Here is a 22989-nt window from a genome sequence, read left to right as displayed (position 1 = left end):
CGGCAACAACGCAGCGAGAACCAATCAGCTCCTGAGTGCTTGCCAAGCTTCAGCTGGAGGTTACTATCAGACAATGACCAGCAGTAACCGGAGACTGAAGCTGCTGTGTTACATTATGGTGCATTGCACCTGGTTCTGACTCAAATTCTCCCCTGTATTTTAGAAGACGCTTTATTTTCGCAGGTTCTTTTTTTAAAAAAAAAATCATAAATAGCTGTAAATACAAATAAAACCTCACTGGGTCAAGCACAATTGTTTCGTCGTAGGGAAAAGGATATTCACACAAATCCTTCAAGGTGATACAGCAGATCGATAGTGTGTTTAAAAAAAACATATTGGTTCATTGGCCTGATAAATCAAGCAATTATGCATAAATGTAAAGAAAAAAAACACACCAATAAAATTGCTCAACTCTGGCAGCATCTGTGGAAAGAAACCAGAATCAGCCCTTCTCTAGAAGGGTCACTGAACGTGAAACATTAATTGTACTTTCTCTCCAGTGATGCTGCCAGACTGGCTGAGTTTCTCCAACAATTTCTGTCATGGTTTGTTGCAGAAGTTATCTGTTTTATAAAACTAAAGATGTTGTTTTAGGACATTGTAAACCACTGGTCAGGTATGGTGAAGTGCTGGGCTAGTATCCAGGGCGCCTAGGTTAATGTTCTGAGGAAAGGGGTTCAAGTCATACCATGGTAGGTACTGAGATTTGAATTCAGTGCAAATCTAGAATAGAAAGCTAGCCTAATGGTGACCATGTAACCAATTGATTCAGAAAAGTCCATTTTGTTCACTAATGTCCTTTAGCAAAGGGCATCTGCCATTATGTTGCTCTAGACCCATAGCAAAGTGGTTGAACCTGAACTGTCCTCTGGGTAATTAGGGATGGGCAATAAATGCTGGTCTGGATAGTAATGCCCTGATCTCATGAATAAAAGTGATTCAAGAAAGATGTAAAGTGTTTAGTAAGCGTCAAAACAAGGGGTACTAAGGATCAGCTACATCTGTTATAGCTTTGGAAAAGTTATTCCGCATAGAAGGTCACATAGTGCAGGTTGTCAGGAGGAGGTGAGGTTTTGATAGCGTAATTAGAGGAAACTTATTCTTTTTGGTGAGTGGGTCAATAACCAGAATCAGAGATTTAAAATCACTGAGAAATGGTTGAGCAGGAAGATGAGAATATTTTCACTCAAGCTATCCAGTTCTGAAATTCTGTACCCGAGAAAGTAGCAAAGCTGATTCCTTTAATAATGACTACTGCTGCAGTCAAATTAGCGCCTGTTCGGATACTGATCATAATTTTACACACCGCATGCGGGATGCTCCGGAATCAGGAAATGGCCAGAGAAAAAGTAAAAGTCAAACTGATTATTTTTGTAGGCCAGAAGGTGTACCACACGATACTGTGGGGCCTTTCCCTTGCTTTGCCTCCACATTCCCTTAGGCAGGGGCTCTCCCTTGCTCCCCACTACCTGAGCAATTCCTTGTCGATCTTTGCAGGACCTAACCCCCTCCCTTTAGAGGACATTGCAGCCAGCCAACAATCCTCAAAACAAAAATGCCAAACTTATATGCAAGAGGGGTATCTCTTACCCATCATCTAGCTGACACTCCCGAGCACCAGTGACTCTTTTTGACTATTAATTTGGAGGTGTGCAAAAGACAAATAATCCCTTGTTACTCATTGACGGAGAGTTGCGAGCTTGCTGGCCAGCACCGGTTCTTCGCAATCAAAGCCATGTTAACGTTAGTCATCATTCTCATTAATGTTGCTTTGCTGTCTATGAGGCTACATAACAGCAATCACTGCACCTCAGGAGTAATGAACCTTGGTGAGGTGTTTTTTGGAAAGTCCTGTGGGTGTGACAGGATAATTGCAAGTGCCTTCAAACCCAGTCATAAAATTGGGTAACAGTCTGCATATTTGAGTCAGCACTGCAATGAATGTATAAACAATATATGTAAGCACACCCATACTATACATAAACGCTGCATTATAATTGTACAGGCTCATTCTAATTCAGTATCACCAACAATGTTTGATCACCATTGGTGCATAGCGTTTACCCAACATGGAACTTTCACTAAATGTTTCAAGGCAATGTACTTCCTTACCCTTCTTCCTCCACCATGGGCCCTCAGAGACGGAGTAGGAGAGGTTTTTGAACTCAATAGTGACTGCAAGCCGCCGTGGTAAGTACGAGAAACGGTGGGCCTCTGTCACCCCATTCTCCACTTTCTTTAAACGCATCTGGAAGATGGGGGCTTGTCGGGTGGCCATTCCATTTGAGACCACTTCATCTACTGAGACACAGACTGACTTGGGGTCCGTCATTAGTTCTGTCCAGGCACTGTTCTGTAACAACAGGCAAAGAGGCTTGATCAGAGTCAACACTTCAGAAAATGTGATTGATGTTTTTAAAATAAATTTTCCATTGACTGCATTGTTCTTTATTCACAGGTTGGCAAGAATTTAGTGCCTATCTTTAATACCTAACAATGGCAGTGACTTGTTCAGGCATTTCAAAGGACAATTAAGAGTGAACACATTGCCAAGGGTCTGGAATCATACATTGGCGAAATCAGATTATTTCATTCCTGGATGGGCATTACTAACTCAGTGGAATTTTTTTCTATTCATTCACAGGATGCAGCTGGCTAGGCCAGCAGTAATTGCCCATTCCTAGTTACCAAGAGGGCAGTTAAGAGTCAACCACAATTCTGTGGGTCTGGAGTCACATGTAGGACAGACCAGATAAAGATCATGGTTTCCTTTCCCAATGGAAATGAGAGGACATTGGTCAGGTAGTCTCATGGTCAACGTATCCCATATTTAGTGAATTACCTGAATTGGCATTCCCTAGCCAGGGATCTGAACCTGTGCCGAGGAGAAAGTGAGGTCTGCAGATGCTGGAGATCAGAGCTGAAAATGTGTTGCTGGAAAAGCGCAGCAGGTCAGGCAGCATCCAAGGAACAGGAGATTCGACGTTTCGGGCATAAGCCCTTCCTGAAGAAGGGCTTATGCCCGAAACGTCGAATCTCCTGTTCCTTGGATGCTGCCTGACCTGCTGCGCTTTTCCAGCAACACATTTTCAGCTCTGAACCTGTGCCTCCGATTTACTGCTCTGGGGCTCCAGGTTACTGCTCCAGTAAGTAATCCTTTTGTGGATCTTGGAACATCTTAATTCATCTGGACACATGAAAGCAGGCACACTCCGGAACAAGGAGGCAAGAATCTCGATTGCCCCTCCTACCTTCCAGTCCTTTCTACCCCTCCAATTCTCCCGTCCCTAAAGGTACCTTGGCTGCTAATGGCATCCCATTCTGTGGGTGGAATGGGATGGGGTGGGGTTGGGGGAGGGGTGTGTCACTACCCAGTTTATTCTGGCAGTAGCCTACTCTACAGATGCTCCAGCATCTACAACCTGCCTCAGGCAATCTCCTTCTGCTGTCCACTTGTCTTTTAGAAAACCTTCAAAGGTCCCGCCTACAAAACATTGCTCTGGAGCAATTCATTGCACACGTTAGAATCATGTTTTTTAAAAAAAGTTTATTTAACAATAATAATAAATGCACCGGGGGAAGTGTCCTTTATCTAATGGGCTTGCTTTTCTGTGGTGTGTTTTCTCAATCTCTTTAAAGGGAGTTCAACACACAGACAAACAAACACACCCCTGCAACATTACTCTCCATGTAATGAGACATGTCTGAAACGATGTGACTGTTCAAAAAACTGTTAAGAGTTTACACTTTCAGCGAATCACAAACTCCCCGCTTCTGCCTCCTATTGAGAGAAAAGCAGCAACGACCATCCTCTCCTTCAACCAGAAATCAAACAAGAGCGAGGTTACTCTCGGTCAAAAGCAGCTCAGGATGAATCTCCACAGGATACATAAACAGTCGAGATGATAGACAGCAGCATAATACCAGAGGGAGCAGGCTATCCAATTACCAACCACCCCAAAAGGTTTAAATATATACAGTAATGCATTCAATTATTCTGCATTAAACGTGGGGTAAAACAGCAGAGCCCATATCCATGTTTCAAAGCTAAAAATAGCGCACACACAAAACACACAACTCAACAAAAATAAAACAAGCAATCATGGTTGATTAACTAAACAGGTAATGTTTGCAAATCCATTCCAGGTCTGTTTCCATACAGGAGATAAAGAGGGATCATCTTTCTCTCTCTCGTTGGCAACCTGAGTTTATTAAAATATGCATTTTTTTTTGTTTCACCTTGCTAGTTCACCATTGTAGGGAACTTTTAGCAATATTTCACTCCGTAGTTTCGACCAGGAATTAAATTGCAACCACTGCCTTCAGGATGCGTCATTATTAAAACATTGAAAATTGCCATTTGCAACATTTCCAAACCATCCCGGCGCTTGAATTGACTGTCTCCCGACAAATACTTTGGTTCATGCAATGTCAATATTACACAATTATTTAATGGGGGTTAAACAAAAATCTGAGTCTTTACGAGTTAATACTCGTGCACACGTTGCAAAAAAAACACACAACTTACCCTCTCGGAACCGTTCACTATTCTCTGCCAAACCGTTGTTATCTTTTATCAGCGATCAAGTGAAAAGCTGAGGTGTTTAAACGAGATGTTTTGTTTTGTTTTTTCTGCCGCTGACCGCTCGCTTCGCCTTGTTCAGGAAAGATGTGACTGGCGCTGCGTCTGGGATGCAGGGAGGAGAGGATTGGGAGTGGTACCCAGAGAGAGCAGGAGCTGTGTGTATGTGTGCCTGAATCCCTCTCCTATCTGTCTTTCTCTGCAAGACACACACACACTCTGAACACCAGCCAAAAGGGGCGGTAACAAACCACCTCCTAACTACTGTCCTGCCTCCTTGTCTCTCCCCACTCACCCCGAACTTTTATTCATCTCCAATCCCTCCTTTCTTTTCTCCTCTAAAGTATTCACTTCTTCCCTCCTTCCTCTCTTCTCCTTGTCTCCTCTCTCTCTTTATCTCTCTCATTCCATGTTCCTATTACTGTCCCTCCATCTTTCCCAGGTTTGTTTTGGTTGGATTTTCTTTGTTTCTCCCCCTATATCTTCCAGGGCTGTTTCCTTCTTCTGTAATTTTATATATTAAAAAGTACATGTCATAATGCTTATATTGCTCAAGATGAATTGAGGCTATTTCCCTGGTGTGTTGGAGGCTGAGGGGTGAATTTATAAAGGCTTATAAAATCATAGAATCCCTACAGTGTGGAAACAGACCCTTCAGCCCAATAAGTCCATACCAACCCTCCAAAGAGTAACCCATCCAGACCCATTTGCCCCTGACTAGTGCACCTAACCTACACATCCCTGAACATTATGGACAATTTTAATGGCCATGTCACCTAACCTGCACATCTTTGGATTGTGGGAGGAAACTGGAACGTCCGGAGGAAACCTACGCAGACACAGGGAGAATGTGCAAACCCCACACAGACAGTCACCCGAGGCTAGAATCAAACCCAGGTACCTGGTATTGTGACGTAGCAATGCTGACCAATGAGCCAACGTGCCACAGGTGAATAGTCAAGGTCTTTTCCCTGGGGTCAGGGAGTCTAAAAGGAGAGGTTTGAGAGGGGAAGATTTAAAAGGGACCTGAGGGGGAACTTTTTCACGCAGAGGGTGGAGTGTGTATGGAATGAGCTGCCAGAGGAAAAGGTGGAGGCTGGTACAATGACAACATTGAAAGGGCATCTGAATAGGAGCACGAATAGGAAGGGAGTACCGTAGGCAGATATGGACCAAATGCTGGCAAATGAGACTGGATTGATTTAGGATGGCTGATCAGCATGGGCAAGTTGGACCAAAGAGTCAGTTTCCGTGCTCTACATCTCTATGACTCTATCAATCTATGAATCACAGATTAATTTCCAAGGCAATGTGCCAGTGATCATGGGTAAAAGGTTATTAAACACAAAACTCTTCTTAAAAGAACATTTTGAATAGAGCTGAAAAAAATTAAACGTATATTTAATCTCTGAGTTTTTTTTAACTCAGTAGGTAGCACTCATAGTAAATAGAGAGGAATGGCAAATGCGACACACTTTAATTTCCAAAAGTAATTTGATAAGATGCCTCATGAAAGGTTGCTACACAAGATGAGAAAACATGGTGCAGGAGGTAATATGTTAGCACAGAGAAGGGATTGGTAAATTACTGAAGAGGGTTCAGAAGAGAATTGCCTGGATGTTGCCAGGAATGGAGGGTTTGAGGTAAAGGGAGAGGCTGGATAGGCTGGGACTTTTTTCACTGCAATGTAGGAGGTTGAGACTTGATCTTATGGAGTTTTGTAAAATCTTGAGGAGTATTGATGGGATGAATGGCAGGTGTCTTTTCCCTATGGTAGTGGATTTAAAGACTATTTTTAAGGTGAGGGGAGTAATATAGCCAAGAGGGGCAATTTCTTTTACACAGAGAATAGTTCATGTGTGGGATGAACTTCCAAGGGAAGTGGTGGATGTGGCTACATTTATAATGTTTAAAAAACATTTAGATAAGTACATGAATGGAAAATGTTTGGAGGGATGTGTATCAAGTGGCCAGGCAGATGGGATTAGTTTCATTGGGATTTTGGTTGACATGGGCTGGTTGAACCGAAGAGTCTGTTTCTATGCTGTATGATTCGATGACTCGATGATAGCTAGTAAACATAAACAAATACAGAAACAGCAGGTGAAACAGTGGGCCTGTGGCGCAACGTTAGTGCATCTGACTGCAGATGAGACGGTTGTGTGATCGAATTGCGTCAGGCTCGCTGAAGCTTAGCTTTTCTCTTTACATTAGGTTGGCACAGTGGCTCATTGGTTAGCACTGCTGCCTCACAGCACTAGGGTCCCAGGTTCGATTCCAGCCTTGGGTGACTGTCTGTGTGGCGTTTGCACATTCTCCCCGCGTCTGTGTGGGTTTCCTCTGGGTCCTCTTTGGACAGTACAAAGATGTGCCGGTCAGGTGAATTGGCTGTGCTAAATTGCTCGTAGTGTTAGGTACATTAGTCAGAGGGAAATGGCTCTGGGTGGTTCTTTGGAGGGTCATTGTCAACTTGTTGGGCGGAATGGCCTGTTTCCACACTGTAGGGAATCGAACCTAAACTTGGCAATTTCTGTGGAAAGAAAGCAAAGTTAACATTTTGAGTATAGTGACCCTTCTTCAGACCTTACAGTAGCTAGAAAAGGTAGTTATATGCTGATGAAAGGGGGTGTGTAGAAAAAGGAGTAAATGGATGGGTGGAGTTGGAGCCCAGAGAAACAGGAAGTTAAGCAGAAAAAGGGATGGTTGAAGGAGAAAAACTGATAATGGGTACATTAAGTAGCCAAAGATGCTTTGGCTGTGTTGAAGCAGCCCATATCATGATTGGACCTTGGGTTTGGGAATGGATAAAAGACATGGAGAGTGTTCAGATTCTAATACTATTGAAGTCAGTATTGAGTCTTGAGGCTGTATGGTCCCCAAGTGGAAAATGAGATGTTGTTCATCCAGCTTGGACGGAACTTCACTGGAGCACTGAAGCAAGACTGAAACAGATGTGATGGCCAGGGAACAATGTGGTGTGTTGAAATGGCAGGTAAGTTGAAGCTCAGGGTTACTTTTATAGATTTTATTGCAGGTATTCAGCATCCACAGTTCTCTGTTTTCGTTTAGAGGGTCAGCATAAATAGATCCTTTTCTGGTTCGCAAGTTGTCATTTAGAGGATTACCAGTGTTGGGTCCTCAAATATTTACAATCAATATCAATATACTGGTGACACCAAAATAGGTAGGAAAGTAAGTTAAGAGGAAATAGCAAGTCTGGAAAAGAATATCACTGTTTAAGTGAGTGAGCAAAAATTTATCAGGAAGAATAAAATTATTTAAATGGAGAGAAATTGCAGAATTTGGTAGTACAAAGGCAACTGGGTGTCATGGTAGATGAATTACAAAGAGTTAGTGTATAGGTGCAGCAAGTGACTGCGAAGGTAAATGGAATATTGTTGTTTATAGCAAGAGGAATTTCCAAGTGAGGTCTAATCAGAGTTTTGTATAACTGCAGTGTAATTTCTTTGTACTTGTACTCTAGTCCTCTAGCTATAAAGGACAGCATTCCATTAGCTTTCTTAATTATTTTTTGCATGTGACATTTTAAACTTCTATGTCTCTAAACCATCAATTATCTTTGGACATCCTCTGTATTTAACTTCATACCATCTAGAAAGTACCCTGATTATCTCTTTTTTAGTCCAAAATGGATAACCTCAAATTTCCTTACATTGAACACCATCTTCCACAATTTGACTCACAGTTTTTAGTTTATCCATATCACTTTGTAATTTTATGCTCGCGTCTAACTGTCTGCAATGCCATCTAACTTTATATCATCAAAATTTTGGCTATGGCTTTGTACTCCATTATCCAAGTCATTGATAAATAATAAGACCATAAGACACAGGAGCTGAAATTAGGCCATTCAGCCCATCGAGTCTGCTCTGTCAAAGCTGGTAAGTTTTTCAACCCCATTTTTCGGCTTTCTCCACATAACCTTTGATCCTCTTGGCAATCAAGAACTTAAAGTGAATAATTGAGGCCTGAACACAGATCCTTGTGGGAGATGGATGAGTTGGACCGAAGGGTCTGTTTCCGCTGTACATCTGTATGCATGATCACTGGTCACATCCTGCCAATCTGAGTAACTTCCCCTTATCCCTACTTACTGTCATCTGCCACTCAACCAATTTCCCCAAAGTTAGCAAGGTGACATGCCTTTACTGGACATAGCAAACATGTTCCAAATGGATGTGAGAAAAATATTGTTTTACATTTTAAGTTAAGTGATAAATGGGTCTACTAGCACCTATCACCTTAAAGGGAAAAAGATACAAATGCTCCAGTGTCACCAAGATGGACTGAATGTCCATTCACAATTGTTCCTGATATCTTTCAGGTCAGGGATAGGAGTTAAAGTGTCCACCACTAAACGCAGTGGAGAAAGACCATAGTCTGAGGTCTACCTGCTGAAAGCAAATGGGGGTCCGTTCAGTTATCAGACCCTCCTACTGCGTCAAATGCATGTAAATATTAGTATTGTATGTGTAAGAGAGGTCTTTGGTTTTGTCTGTAGTTAAAGTCCAATGTTTTGTGTGTTTACTTGATATGCAATTGTGCAGAACTGAACTGCTTTTGTGACAATGTTTATATGCATGAACTTTTTTTTAATAATAAAATATATTTTTGAAATTAAAAAAGATAGGAATTAAAGTGTTTCAGATGTTTGTTTATAGGCAAAAAATGAAGTTAGGAAAAGTGATTCAGCCTCTTGAGCTCATTCTTTCATTTAATAAGATCGTAGCTGATCCTGACTCTAAAATTTATCCTTTTTAAATTCACTCTTAGGACGTCGGCATCATTACCTGGAGTCAACCTTTATTGCAGTCCCTACTTGCCTTTAGGAAGGTGATGGTGAGCTGCTGTACTTGAACCACTGCAGTCCACTTGCTGTAGGTAATCCTACAATCCTCCATTCATGAGGGAGTTCGAGGATTTTGACCCAGTGATACTGAAGGAACTGCGACATATTTTCAAGCCAGGATGCTGAGTGTCTTGGAAGGGAACATGAAGGTGGTGGCATTGCCATGGGTCTGCTGCCCCCCCTTGTCCTTCTAGATGGTATTGGTTATGGGCTTGAAAAATGCTATCTTAGTAGCCTTGCTGAATTTCTGCTGTACATCTTACAGATGGTACACCTTGTTGTTAAATGGGTGTTGGTGGTGGAAGGACGGAATGTTTGTTTTTGTGGTACCAGTCAAATGGGTTGCATTGTTGGGAATGGTGTCTAGCTTCTTGAGTTAGTGCTGTTGGAGTGACATCAATCCAGACAAGTGGGGAGTGCTCCATGACACTCCTGATTTGAGTCTTGTTGAATAGTGAACAGGTTTGGGGAGTCAGGAGGTGAGTTAAATGCTGCAAGATTCCTAGCCTCTGACCAGGCCTTGTAGCTACTGTGTTTATGTGACTCATCCAGTTCAGTTTCTGATCAACGATTATGGTCAAGTAGTCAACAGCCTAAGTAACTCGACCCAATGTAAAACTGGCTAAACAGAGTCTGCAAGCAAGGTTTGATGGAGATCAAAGAGTCCAAAGTTACCACAGGTCAAAAGCAAACAAGAATTCCCAGACCTGGATTGTATATTGAACAATGGGAGAGTCATTAACTTGTTAAGTGGTACTCAACCAGAACAAAAGAGAGAGTTTTTGTTTGTGTATTTGCCAGTAACCAAACCTTGAAAAGACTATTGCGTATGCTTCAGATGATCTGGCCAAACTTCAAAGGGTGCTGTAACCCCTGCCTTATGACCCCATTGGCTGAAGTCAAAGAACATGCCTGTTAATAAATGTGAAGTCATCCATTTTGGTAGGAGTAACAGTGCCTCACAGCGCCAGAGACCCGGGTTCAATTCCCACCTCAGGCAACTGACTGTGTGGAGTTTGCACATTCTCCCCGTGTCTGCGTGGGTTTCCTCCGGGTGCTCCGGTTTCCTCCCACAGTCCAAAAATGTGCAGGTTAAGTGAATTAGCCATACTAAATTGCCCGTAGTGTTAGGTGAAGGGGTAAATGTAGGGGAATGGGTCTGGGTGGGTTGCGCTTCGGCGGTCGGCGTGAACATGTTGGGCCGAAGGGCCTGTTTCCACACTGTAAGTAATCTAATCTAATCTAATCTAAAAATGACTATTACTTGAATTGTAAAAGGTTGCAGCATGCTGCTATGCAGAGGGACCAAGTGTCCTTATCCATGAATCACAAAGGGTTGCTCTGCAGCTACATCAGGTAATTAAGAACACAAATGGAATTTTGTCCTTCATTGCTAAAAAAAGTTAAAAGCTAAAAGCTGGGAGGTTATGTTGCAGCTGTACAGAGTGCTGGGGAGGCCACACCTGGAGTACTGCATACAGTTTTGGTCTCCTTACTTGAGAAAGGATGTACTGTCACTGGAGGGGGTGCAGAGGAGGTTCACTAGGTTGATTCTGGAGTTGAGGGGGTTGGCTTATGAGGAAGGACTCAGCAGACTGGGATTATAATCATTGGAATTTAGAAGAATGAGGGGGAATCCTATAGAGATATATAAAATTATCAAGGGAATAAACAAGATAAAAGTAGAGATGCTGTTGCAACTGGCAGATGAAACTAGGACAAGAGGGCATAGTCTCAAAATTAGAGGGAGCAGATTTAGGACTGAATTGAGAAGGAATTTCTTCACCCAGAGAGTTGTGCCTCTATGTTACGGTGAGAAGGTGGGTAATTGGAGCTGAGGTCATGAAAAGATCAGCCATGATCTTATTGAATGGCAGAGCAGGCTTGAAGGGCCAGATGACCTACTCCTGCTTTTAGTTCTTCTGTTATGAGATGACTGACCTCCAACAACTATCACCATCTTCCTATGTGTCTGATATGACTCCAAACAGCAGAGAATGTTCCTCCTATTTCCCATTGACTCCAGTTTTGCCAGAGCTCCTTAATGCTGCACTTGGTTGAATGTGACCTTGACATCAAGGGGGAAATGCACTTCAATTCTGAGCTCTCAGGCATTCCCAAGAGCTTTGGAAGTCAAGTTCTGACACTTGGTCAAATTTTTTTTTGACTTTTTGAATTCTTTTACACCTTTAGAAAAATCAGTCAGAGAGCTGTGCCTAGGCCCCTCGACACTTCCGGAGGGCAGGCAACCTATTTTCTCAGCAAAACCACCTCAGAGACCATCGTACCTCCACAGCCACCAGCAAAATAAAAGACAAAGTTCAGTGCCTGATTCCCTTGGGCGATACGTGGAAGGTGGCAGGCTGACCCTTCGTCCTGTGCTTGCCCATCCGTGCAGGCCTTGTGTGCCACATCCCCGATTCTGGTGGTGGGTGGCCATCCCCATGTGACTCCCTCCTCGTTCACATTGCCAACTGGCCGCTTGATAGCTCTGCCCCACCCCTGCGGTGCTGATCACCCAGGTTTCTGTCCGGACCTGCAAGTGTTGTGGGCGTGTGACTTTACTGTCGGTCTCCATGTTCGAATTGGCAATTCCTTGGGAGGGCGCTTGGTGGGCCGGCTTCTTCATGAGGGCCAGCGTTTCAAACTGAGCAGTTCCTCCCCCGTTGTTTCAGCTCCGCTGGTGGACACGTGCCTTTATGGGTCACATTTACGGCAGGGTCGGCCGGGCTGGTGTCCCTTCCTTCCTCTTCTAGTGAGACTGAGAAGCCGCCTCTTGTAGAGGCAGTGGTCCATTATCAAACCATGGGAGTGGGTCTCCTTAATGTTCCCTACTCACCGTCCTTGCTTCTTGAGTGAGGCAGGTGCACAGCTCTTGCTGTCTCTAGTTCCTTGCGGCTTGACCCTCGATCGTCATTTCCCAGGCACTGTGGCTGACGAAAGCCGGGGAGAGAGCCAGAGAGGTGGCTCGCATAATCTGTCTCACACATACACACACACAAACGTACACACTCCGCACGCATCCCTGCACTCCACCCTCTGTTCCAACAGTAGGTCAAGCCAAGCCTTCCATATTCCCATCTTTCTTTACAAAAGGGAGCTGTCGGTTGTGTGTATTGTGGTATGATTGGGGCGAAACTGTGCGTTGTGTGCTAGGTCAGAACATGCTGCATGTCTCCCTCTGCCTGCCAAAGCTCCGATCAACTTTCGATGGGACTTTCTGTGCCTACCATGGTGACCACGGGGAATCAGGGCTCGATTCTGGAGAAGGAGCCTGAGAAACGGCTACCACATCCAAGGAAGGCAGCAGGCGCGCAAATTACCCACCCCCCACTCGGGGAAGTAGTGACGAAAAATAACAGTACAGGACTCCTTCGAGGGCCGGGAATTGGAATGAGTGCGCCTTAAATCCTTTAATGAGGATCTATTGGCGGGCAAGTCTGGTGCCAGCAGCCGTGGTAATTCCAGCTCCAGTAGCATATAAAGCTCGTAGTTGGATCTTGGGATGGGGTTGGTGGTCCACCGCGAGGTGAGCTACCACCTGTCCCAGCCCCTGCCTTTCGGTGCTCCCTTTTATGCTCTTAGCTGAGTGTTCTGGCAGCCCGCAGCGTTTACTGTGAAAAGTTAGTGTTCAAAGCAGCCTGATTGCCTCTATACTCCAGAGGAAACCCACGCAGACACGGGGAGAATGTGCAAACTCCACACAGACAGCCACCCGAGGCTGGAATTGGACTTGGGACCCTGACACTGCGAGGCAGCAGTGCTGACCAATGAGCCACAGTGCTGCCCCAGTCTGTTTTGCTGGTTTTCAGAACTGGGGCCGTGATTAAGAGGGATGCCCACGGGCATTCGTATTATGCAGCTGGAGGTGAAATTCTCAGACCGACGCAGGATAAATGAAAATGAAAACATTTGCCAAGAATGTTTCCATTCACCAAGAATGAAAGCTGGAGCTTTGAGGATGATCAGATACCATTGTAGTTCTGACCATAAATGATGCCGACTAGTGATGCAGCGGCGTTATTCCCATGACCCGCTGAGCAACTTCAAGTCATCTAAAGTCTTTGCATTTCGGGGGGGCGCATAGTTTGCAAAGCTGAATCTTAAAGGAATTGACGGAAGGGCATCACCAGGATCGGAGCTTGCAGCTTAATTTGACTCAACACGGGAAACCTCAGCCGGCCCGGACACGGAAAGGTTTGACAGATCGATAGCTCTCTCTCGATTCTGTGGGTGCTGGTGCTTAGTTGGTGGAGCGATTTGTCTGGTAAATTCCAATAACAAACGAGACTCTCTGATGCCAACTAGTTACACAACTTCCGAGCAGTCCGCATCCAACATTTTAGAGGGACAAGTGGCATACAGCCACACGAGAATGAGCAATGACAGGTCTGTGATGCCCTTAGATGTCCAGGGCTGCACGTGAGCTACTGAATGGATCAGCCTGTATCAACCCTATGGTGTGGATAACTTATTTAAACCCATTCATGATGTGGATTGAGAATTGCAATTATTTTCTGTGAATTATTTGAAAAAGCATAGCACGATTAAAAACAGTCAGCATGGCTATGTGAGGGGCAGGTCATGCCTCACAAATCTTATTGCGTTCTTTGAAGAGGTGACGAGACAGTTTGCTGAAGGTCAGGCAGTGGATGTGGTGCATATGGACTTCAGCAAGGCATTTGATAGGTTCCCCACGGTAGGCTCATTCATAAAGTCAGGAGGTATGGGATACAGGGAGATTTGGACTCTCTGGATTCAGAATTGGTTGGCTGACAGAAGGCAGAGAGTGGTTGTAGATGGAAAGTATTCTGCCTGGAGGTCAGTGATGAGTGGTGTCCCACAGGGCTCTGTTCTTGGGCCTCTGCTCTTTGTAGTTTTTAGAAATGACTTGGATGAGGACGTTGAGGTGTAGGTTAGTAAATTTGTTGATGACACAAAGTTTGGAGGTGTCGTCAATAGTATCAAGGGCTATTGCAAGGTGTAGCGCAATATAGACAGGATGCAGAGATGGGCTGAGAAATGGCAAATGGAGTTCAACCTGGTTAAATGTGAATTGATGCATTTTGGACGGTCAAACTTGAATGCTGAATATAGGATTAAAGATAGGAATCTTGGCATTGTGGAGGATCAGTGGGATCTTGGTGCTCAAGTGCATAGATCCCTCAAAGTTGCCACCTAAGTGGATAGGATTGTGAAGAAAGCATATGGTGTTTTGACTTTCATTAACAGAGAGTTTAAGGGTCTTGAGGTTTTGCTGCAGCTCTACAAAAGCCTGGTGAAGCCACACATGAAATTTTGTGTTCAATTCTGGTCGCCCTATTATAGGAAAGATGTGGAGGCTTTAGAGAGGGTGCAAAGAAGGTTTACCAGGATGCTGCATGGGCTGGAGGGCTTGTCTTATGAAGAGAGATTGACTAAGCTCGGACTTTTCTCTCTGGAGAGAAGGAAGAAGAGAGGTGACCTGATCAAGGTATACAAGATAATGAGAGGAATGGATAGAGTCAATAGCCAGAGACTTTTCCCCAGGGCAGGATTGACTGGTACGAGGGATCATAGTTTTAAGATATTAGGAGAAATGTATAGAAGGGACGTCGGAGGAGGGTTCTTTATGCAGAGAGTTGTGAATGCATGGAATGCGTTGCCAGTGGTGGTGGTGGAAGCAGAATTGTTAGGGACATTTAAGCGACTATTGGACATGCAAATGGATAGCATTGAATTGAGAGTGCGTTGGTTAGGTTGTTTTATTTTAGATTACGATTATTCCTTGCCGCAACATCATGGGCCGAAGGGCCTGTTCTGTGCTGTACTTTTCTATGTTCCAATTATCAGTAAGTGCAGGTCACAACCTAGCATTGATTAAGTCCTTGCCCTTTGTACACTACCCGTTGCTACTACAGATTGGCTGGCTTCATGAAGTCCGTGGGTTGGCCCAGCCAGAGGCAGACATGGCCCTGACACAGTGCTGAGGAGATGATCAAACTTGACTATCTACTGGAAGTTGTAACAAGGTGAACCTGCAGAAGGAGCACTATCGGCCTGGGGTACCTCCTTTCCAATCCATCTGTTGAGCCTCAGTGCATCGGGATGGTCAGTAGGAGCACTGGCAGGGGAGAAGGCCATGGAGCCTTGGTCTCTGCACCCTCCCTCCCCCACCGGGCACCTACCTGCACAGGCAGGAGGTTTCATCCGACACAAAACAAAATCTCCGCTTGCTGTGTCCACCCAGGCAGGTGGGTGAGTTCATTCTGTCTTCTGCGAAAGAGGAACTTGGTTGGGTGGCACACTTGACCACCGTCTCATCAGCAGTGCCAACCAGTCTGTGATATGTAAACAGAGCCACACCAGGGTAGGGTGGCATGGTGGCCTAGTGGTTAGCACTGCTCTCTCAGAGTGCCAGGGATCCTGGTTCAATTCCAGCTGGGTTTGCTGTGTCCACCCAGGCAGGTTCTGTCTGTGTAGAGTTTGCACATTCCCTTCGTGGGCTTCCTCTGAGGTGGGGTATGGGCCAAAGGTCTGCTTCCATGCTACCAGAGTCCAATAATTTATGTGGCTCAGTGGTTAGCACTGCTGCCTCACAGCACCAGGGACCCGGGTTTGATTCCAGCCTCAGGCAACTGTCTGTGTGGAGTTTGCACATTCTCCCCATGTATATGTGGGTTTCCTCTGGGTGCTCCGGTTTCCTCCCACAGTCAAAAATGTGCAGGTTAGGTGGATTAGCCATGGGAAATGCAGGGCTAAGCTGGGGTGGGATTTTGGGTGGAATGCGCTTTGGAGGGCTGGTGTGGACTCGATGGGCCAAATGGCCTGCTTTCACACTGAAGGGAATTCTATAATTCAAGTCAGGATGCTGAATGGTGTGGATGGGAAATTACTGGAGGCGGTGTTTCATGTATTTGTTGCTCTTTTAAAGGGACCTAAGGAGCAACCTTTGCACGCAGAGGCTTGTGCGTGTATGGAATGAGCTGCCAGGGGAAGTGACTGTCACTCTCACCTCACACTTTGGAATTCAGCTCTTTCATCCATGTTTCAGCCAAGGCTGTAATGAGATCAGGAGCTGAGTGATCCTGGCGGAACCCGAACAGAGGATTACTGAATGGGTTATTGCTGAGCAGATGCTGCTTGATAGCACTGTTAATGACACCTACCATCACTTAACTGATGATCGAGAGTAGACCACTAGGGCAGTAATTGGCCAGTTTAGGATTTTTGCTGTTTTTTTTACATAGAGAGCATACCTAGGCAATGTTTCACATGGGTGGGTAGATGCCAGTGATGTAGCTGTGCTGGAACAACTTTGCTCAGGGTGCGGTGTAACAATTTCTGGAACACTCTAGTACTACTGCCGGTGGGTTCCCAGGGGTGAGAACCTTTGAAGTATCCAGTGCCTCCAACCATTTCGTGGGCGAATTGAATTGGCTGAAGATTACCATCTGTGCTGCTGGGGCCCACTGGAGGAGACCGAGATGTATCATCCAGTTGGCACTACTGGCTGAAGGAAGTTGTAAAAGCATCAGCCTTATCTCTTGCCCATCTTCTGTGCTGGGCTCTCCCTGTCATTAATTTAGGGGATATTTGTGGAGTGTCCTCTCCCTCCAGTGAGTTGTTTAACTGTCCATCATCAAACAGGATTAGCAGGCCTAGTAAACTTTGATCTAATCCAATGGTACAGAATTGCTTCATTTTGTCTACTGCTTGCTGCTTTTGCTGTTTGGTATGCAAGTAATTTTAGGAGAAAGTGAGGACTTCAGATGCTGGAGATCAGAGCTGCAAATGTGTTGCTGGAAAAGCGCAGCAGGTCAGGCAGCATCCAAGGAGCAGGAGAATCGATGTTTCAGGCATGAGCCTTCCTGAAGAAGGGCTTATGCCCGAAACATCGATACTCCTACTCCTTGAATGCTGCCTGACATGCTGCGCTTTTCCAGCAACACATTTTCAGCTCATGCAAGTAATCCTGTTTGGTAACTTCACCAGGTTGATGCCTCATTTTTCGGTATGCCTGGTGCTGCTCCTGGCATGCTCTAGTGCACTCTCCATTGAGCCAGCGTTGATCCCCCAGGCTTGGAACAAGTGAGGTCTTTCCAAAACGTTGATTCTCCTGCTTCTCGGATGCTGCCTGACTTGCTGTGCTTTTCCAGCACCATACTCTTGGCCCTGATCCCCTGGGCTTGATGGTCATGGTTAAGTGGGGGATATGTAAGATCTTGAGGTGGTAGATTGTGTTGAAGTACAATTTTGCTGCTTTGATGACCCACAGCACCTCATGGATGCCATTACCTGAGCTTCTGGGTCTGTTAAGTTTAACACGGATATACAACATGATGGAGGGTATTCGCAATTTGAAGGCAGAACTTTTCTTGCTGATACAGTCATGGATTGATGCAGCAGGCAGATTGGTGATGATGAGTTCAAGTTTGCTTTTCCCCTTCATTGGTTCCCTCACCACTTTCCTAAGACTAGCAGCTATATCCTTGAGGACCTGACCAGCTCGGTCAGTGGAGTGCTGCTGAGCCATTTTTAGCACATTGCAATGAGCAGAAAGTTTCCTCATTAGTTTGACCTAATGCCAGAAGATTTAATGGTTTCCAGAATCAATGTTGAGGAATCCTAGGGCAGCTCCCTCTCAACTATGTCGCACTGTACCATTGCCTTTGCTGTGTATAGCTTTGCAAATTGATGGAACAAGGTGTCCTGGCATTGAAATTCCAACTCAAACCACAATATATGTCATTAGCAACATTAGTAGGATTAATGGCGTTTGCAAAATGGTGCTATTGCAGATACAAATATTCAGACTTAGATTGATGAGGCATTATTACATAATACTCTATGTTCCAACAAGGCATAAGTAATGACTAATGGTCTTGCAAGGACAGCAGTGGATCAAGCAGACGAAGATCGTTTAGTTCTTATCGAAGATGTGGAGTTGTAGTCTATTGCGTTTGTCGGTTCACGACTAACAACTGAGGAAAAGCTCTGTGCAAATTGCTCAGCTCAGAAAATGGATAAGGAAAGCAGAAATGACAGATATTTTCACCTGCAATGTTAGTCAAAATACCAGCAGATTAAGTATTCAAAAGATATCACGGGCAATACCAGCATTTAACAACCGTGGAAGATCCATTGTGGCGAAAGTGGAGTTGAATTATACTGAAATCAATGGAAAAGGGATTTAGAGGGACTCACTGAGGGACACGTATACATCGCAAAATGCAAAGCGAGAGTTGAATATGCAGTATGCTGGCCAGGCATTAGGAAAGTAATAGAAAATTTCATCTGAATCAAACATACGTGATAAAGGGTCAAGTGCCAAAAGATTCAGTTATTTTCTCAAAATTTTCCAATGAAGCCTCGAGGAAGGCTAGCAGCACATTTCTTCAACTTCAAAGGAAAGAGGCATTTTGTCCTTTCAGGCTAGACTGAAGTTGCAAGACTTCATTTAACTACAGCATATAACGTTTCAACCCTTAGCTTAACAAGAATCTATCTCCTTCTGTCTTAAAAAAAATGTTCAAAACCTCTGCTCCCATGGCCTCTGAACCTCTGAATTCCAAAGACGCATCAATCTCTGACAGAAAACAAAACCCCTCTTTATCTCTGCGCTGAGTGAGTGTCCCGTTATTTTTAAATGGTGACCACCTGGTCCGAAATTCTCCCATAGTGGAAAGCTCTTCCAGACTTCAGCAGATACAAGCCTAATCTGGAAAAATTTCCTCATAAGACAACCTATCCATTCCAGATTTAAAACAGGAGACCAGTATTGTATGAAGTAGTCCAAAGTGCTTTAACGAGGTGCTGTAGTAGTATCATGGTGATATCATTAGACCAGCAATCCAACAGGGAGAAAGTGAGGACTGCAGATGCTGGAGATCAAAACGTGTGGTGCTGGAAAAGCACAGCAGGTCAGGTGGCCCAAAATTCAACAGCCCAGCCTAGTGCTTTAAGAACGCAGGTTCAAATCCCAGTAATAAAAGGATGCTGAAACTATAATACAATTGGCCATTGAAATCTAATCTCTGTGTTACTGATGGCTGAATGGCCATTGGATTTTAGAAAAACCTGTCTGGTCTACTTATATCCTGCACGGAAGAAAACCTTTAACCTTTACACAGTCTGTTCTACATGTGTCTCCAGACTCACAGTGGTAGACTCTTGAATGCCCTCTGAAATGTTCAAGCAATCCACTCAGTTCATGGGAAGGGAAGCAAAGGCTGGTATATCTATCATTATCCACGTCTCATGGAAAACAATGAAGGAGATGTGACCTCACCAGTGACAGATCCAAATAGAACCATTCAGTCATAGAGCACGGAAACAGACCCTTCGGTCCAACCAGTCTATGCTAACCTTAATTGCAACCTAAACTAGTCCCACCTGCCTGCGCTTGGCCCATATCCCTCTAAACATTTCTTATTCATGTAAAAGATTCAAAATAATTCAAAATAAAAAAACCTTACACCTGTGATATGCAATAACTATAAGAAATCTAGAAGTAAGCCTGCAATCCCTGGGGCAGCTGCAAAATCCAGATTACTCTCAATATGTCATCCTGAAGCTGTATCTCTGTAAGGGCTATTAGATCATGCCAACTCATTTCTATTTCTCAATCGAAGATGGATTTATAAGGAATTTTGGAATATTTATTTAATTGTTTCCCATTGCTCAACGACAGTTATGCCCTTATCCAATTTCCCAATCTACCATAAACAAGTCATTCCTTATACCGATGTAATCTGCTTTATTAATGTTCATTACTCCAGTTTCATATTTTATGTGCGTCACTCTCAAAATCAATGTGAAATTAAATAAATTGAGATCACTCTTTCCGAGAGAATCCTTTACTGGGAGATTATTGATTAATCTGTTTCATTGCACAGAACATAAAGTAACCAGCTTCCCACTCAACATTTTGGAGAACTGTAATACATATATTCCTTGAATTCAGCCTCCAAACTAACTGGTTTGATGTGTTCAGTCTTAATGAAAAAGAAGCACTGCTGCCTCACAGCCAGGGTCCCAGGTTCAACTCCAGCCTCGGGCAACTGTCTGTGTGGAGTTTGCACATTCTCCTCGTGTCTGCGTTTCTTCCGGGTGCTCCGGTTTCCTCCCACAGTCCAAAGATGTGCAGGTCAGGTGAATTGGCCATGCTATATTGCCCATAGTGTTAAGTGCTGCAAATGTGTTGCTGGTCAAAGCACAGCAGGCCAGGCAGCATCTCAGGAATAGAGAATTCGACGTTTCGAGCATAAGCCCTTCATCAGGAATAAGAGAGAGAGAGCCAAGCAGGCTAAGATAAAAGGTAGGGAGGAGGGACTAGGAGGAGGGGCGATGGAGGTGGGATAGGTGGAAGGAGGTCAAGGTGAGGGTGATAGGCCGGAGTGGGGGGGGGGGGGCGGAGAGGTCAGGAAGAGGATTGCAGATTAGGAGGGCGGTGCTGAGTTAGAGGAAACCGACTGAGACAAGGTGGGGGGAGGGGAGATGAGGAAACTGGAGAAATCTGAATTAGTGTTAAGTGCATTAGTCAGAGGGAAATGGATCTGGGTGGGTTACTCTTCGGAGGATCGGTGTGGACCGGTTGGGCTGAAGGGCCTGTTTCCACACTGTAGGAAATCTAATCAAATCATATGATTGCCTGTTAATTGAGTGATCGATAATCTTATACGGCACCAGGGAAATCGCTCCTTCTCATTTTCAGGAAGAGATATTTTGTACTCACATTCACCAGTTTAAAATCTCATCCAAAACATAGTGCTATTGACAGTCCAGCGCTCCCTTTGCACTCCAGTGGAACATTACCCCAGAATTTGTGCATGAGTTCTTGCAGTGGAGCTTGAACCTAGAAGTCATTAACAATGACAGAGCTCTGATTATTACAGCTGTTAGACATAAGGGCCTGAATTTTTCCACTTTTTTTTAGAAGTATAAAGACAAGCATGTTAGATAGCAGCCAACACATACCACCCAACACTCATAGTCCATACTAGTGAGAGAATTACTGTATCGCCCACCAATCAGCTCATTAAAAGCAGACAGGCAAACAAGGATGAATGTTTTACCCTATCTCAGTATTCGACCCTGGCTATCTGAGTGCCAGACTCTGCTGGCCTTCTGGGTCCTGGTACCTGCCAGTTGAGACCTCCTCCTTGAAGGTCCAGGTTGTGATGTTGAGCCACTGTTATCTTCAGGGGGAGCTGTTCATGGAGAACAGATTGAGGTGTCAGGGGCAAAGGTAGGGGCTGTTCTTTCCTTTCAGCAGACCCCCCCTAAGCTATCCCATCCATGCTCCCAGATTGTGGCAACTGGAGAACCCTTGAACCAACAGGCAAATTATTGTGGTTTCCTTATCAGAAAACTAGCCACTTCTCTCACCTGCCAGAGTGGAAAGTATTCAGGGAGTGCTGAGGTCCTCAAGTATGAATTAATTTACAACTTAAAGGGCTCTAATTGCACGCAAGTTAAGAAAATCCTCATTGGATCATCTCGCACAGCACTCAATTTCTGAATTGATAAAAGGAGGTGAGTTTCTCTTTAGAATGAAGCAGCCTCATTATTCTTCCTTCCCACCATCTCAATGAAGGGGAAACCTGCACTCACAGATACCATTGGATACGCTGTTGGTATTATGAGAGTTTTGGCTTTGGGACTTGCTGCTGATCCTGCGCATATTTGTAAAATTATCATAGCAACATTCCCAAAACCTACTCTCTACATGCTATGAAGTTAATTACAGTGGATGGCCAAAGTGCCTTAGGGGTTCAGGCATCTCGATGTTTAAAATGCCATGAACAGGGACATAAAATAATCAAGGAAGTTAATGGAATACTGGCCTTTATCACTCGGTCACTGAGGTATATGGATGCAGATGTTTTGCTGCAGTTATACAGAATCCTGGCTAGACCCCACTTGGAGGATTGTGAGCAGATCTGGGCACAATACCTACTACACCTTACTGGCCTTGGAGAGAGTACAGCATAGGTTTATAAGAATGGTACTTGGACTTCAGGGGTTAAGTTATGAATTGATATTACACAAATTAGGCCTGTTTTCTCTAGAGTTTAAAAGTTGAGAGTTGATCTGATCAATGTCTTCCGGATATTAACAGGAAAATACAGGGTAGATATAAATAAACTATTTCCACTGGTTGGATATTGTAGAAATAGGGGGCGTAGTCTGAGAATTAGGGCCAGACCATTCAGGAGAGATGTTAGGAAACATTTCTACACACAAATTGTGGGAGAGGTTTGAAACTCTCTTCCACAAATGGCAGTGGATTCTACATCAGTTGTTAATTTTTAAAACTGAGGTCAATAAATTTTAGTTCATCAATGTACTTAAGGGATATGGACCAAAGGCAGGAAAATGGAGTTAAGTCACAGATCAGCCATAATCTTATTGAATGGGAGCAGTACAGACTCAAGGGGTTGAATGGTCTAATCTGTTCTTGGTTCTTATACTTGAAGCATCAGATTCAGGAATTGCTGAGAGTGATATGAGTCTGGAAGAGCTCAACTCAAACATAGGAATATTGAAATTTTGC

The 22989-nt window shown here is 44.3% G+C and overlaps 1 protein-coding gene across 1 annotated transcript in view; it reads right to left on the bottom strand.

Moving 5' to 3' along the window:
- LOC132821192 (ATP-binding cassette sub-family G member 1) overlaps positions 1-2348 on the bottom strand; it is a 66427-nt gene extending 64079 nt beyond the window's left edge. Inside the window, exon 1 of the mRNA XM_060833836.1 lies at positions 2113-2348. Coding sequence (XP_060689819.1) covers positions 2113-2332 — 220 coding nt within the window. The 5' untranslated portion in view covers positions 2333-2348. The remainder of the gene's footprint in view (positions 1-2112) is intronic.
- Positions 2349-22989: the final 20641 nt, after the last annotated feature.

The sequence above is a fragment of the Hemiscyllium ocellatum genome, chromosome 12 (assembly GCF_020745735.1).
Source record: "Hemiscyllium ocellatum isolate sHemOce1 chromosome 12, sHemOce1.pat.X.cur, whole genome shotgun sequence".
In the NCBI taxonomy this organism is placed as follows: Eukaryota; Metazoa; Chordata; class Chondrichthyes; order Orectolobiformes; family Hemiscylliidae; genus Hemiscyllium; species Hemiscyllium ocellatum.
The sequence above is the reverse complement of the archived record's forward strand: the minus strand, read 5'-3'. Positions and strand labels throughout refer to the sequence as shown.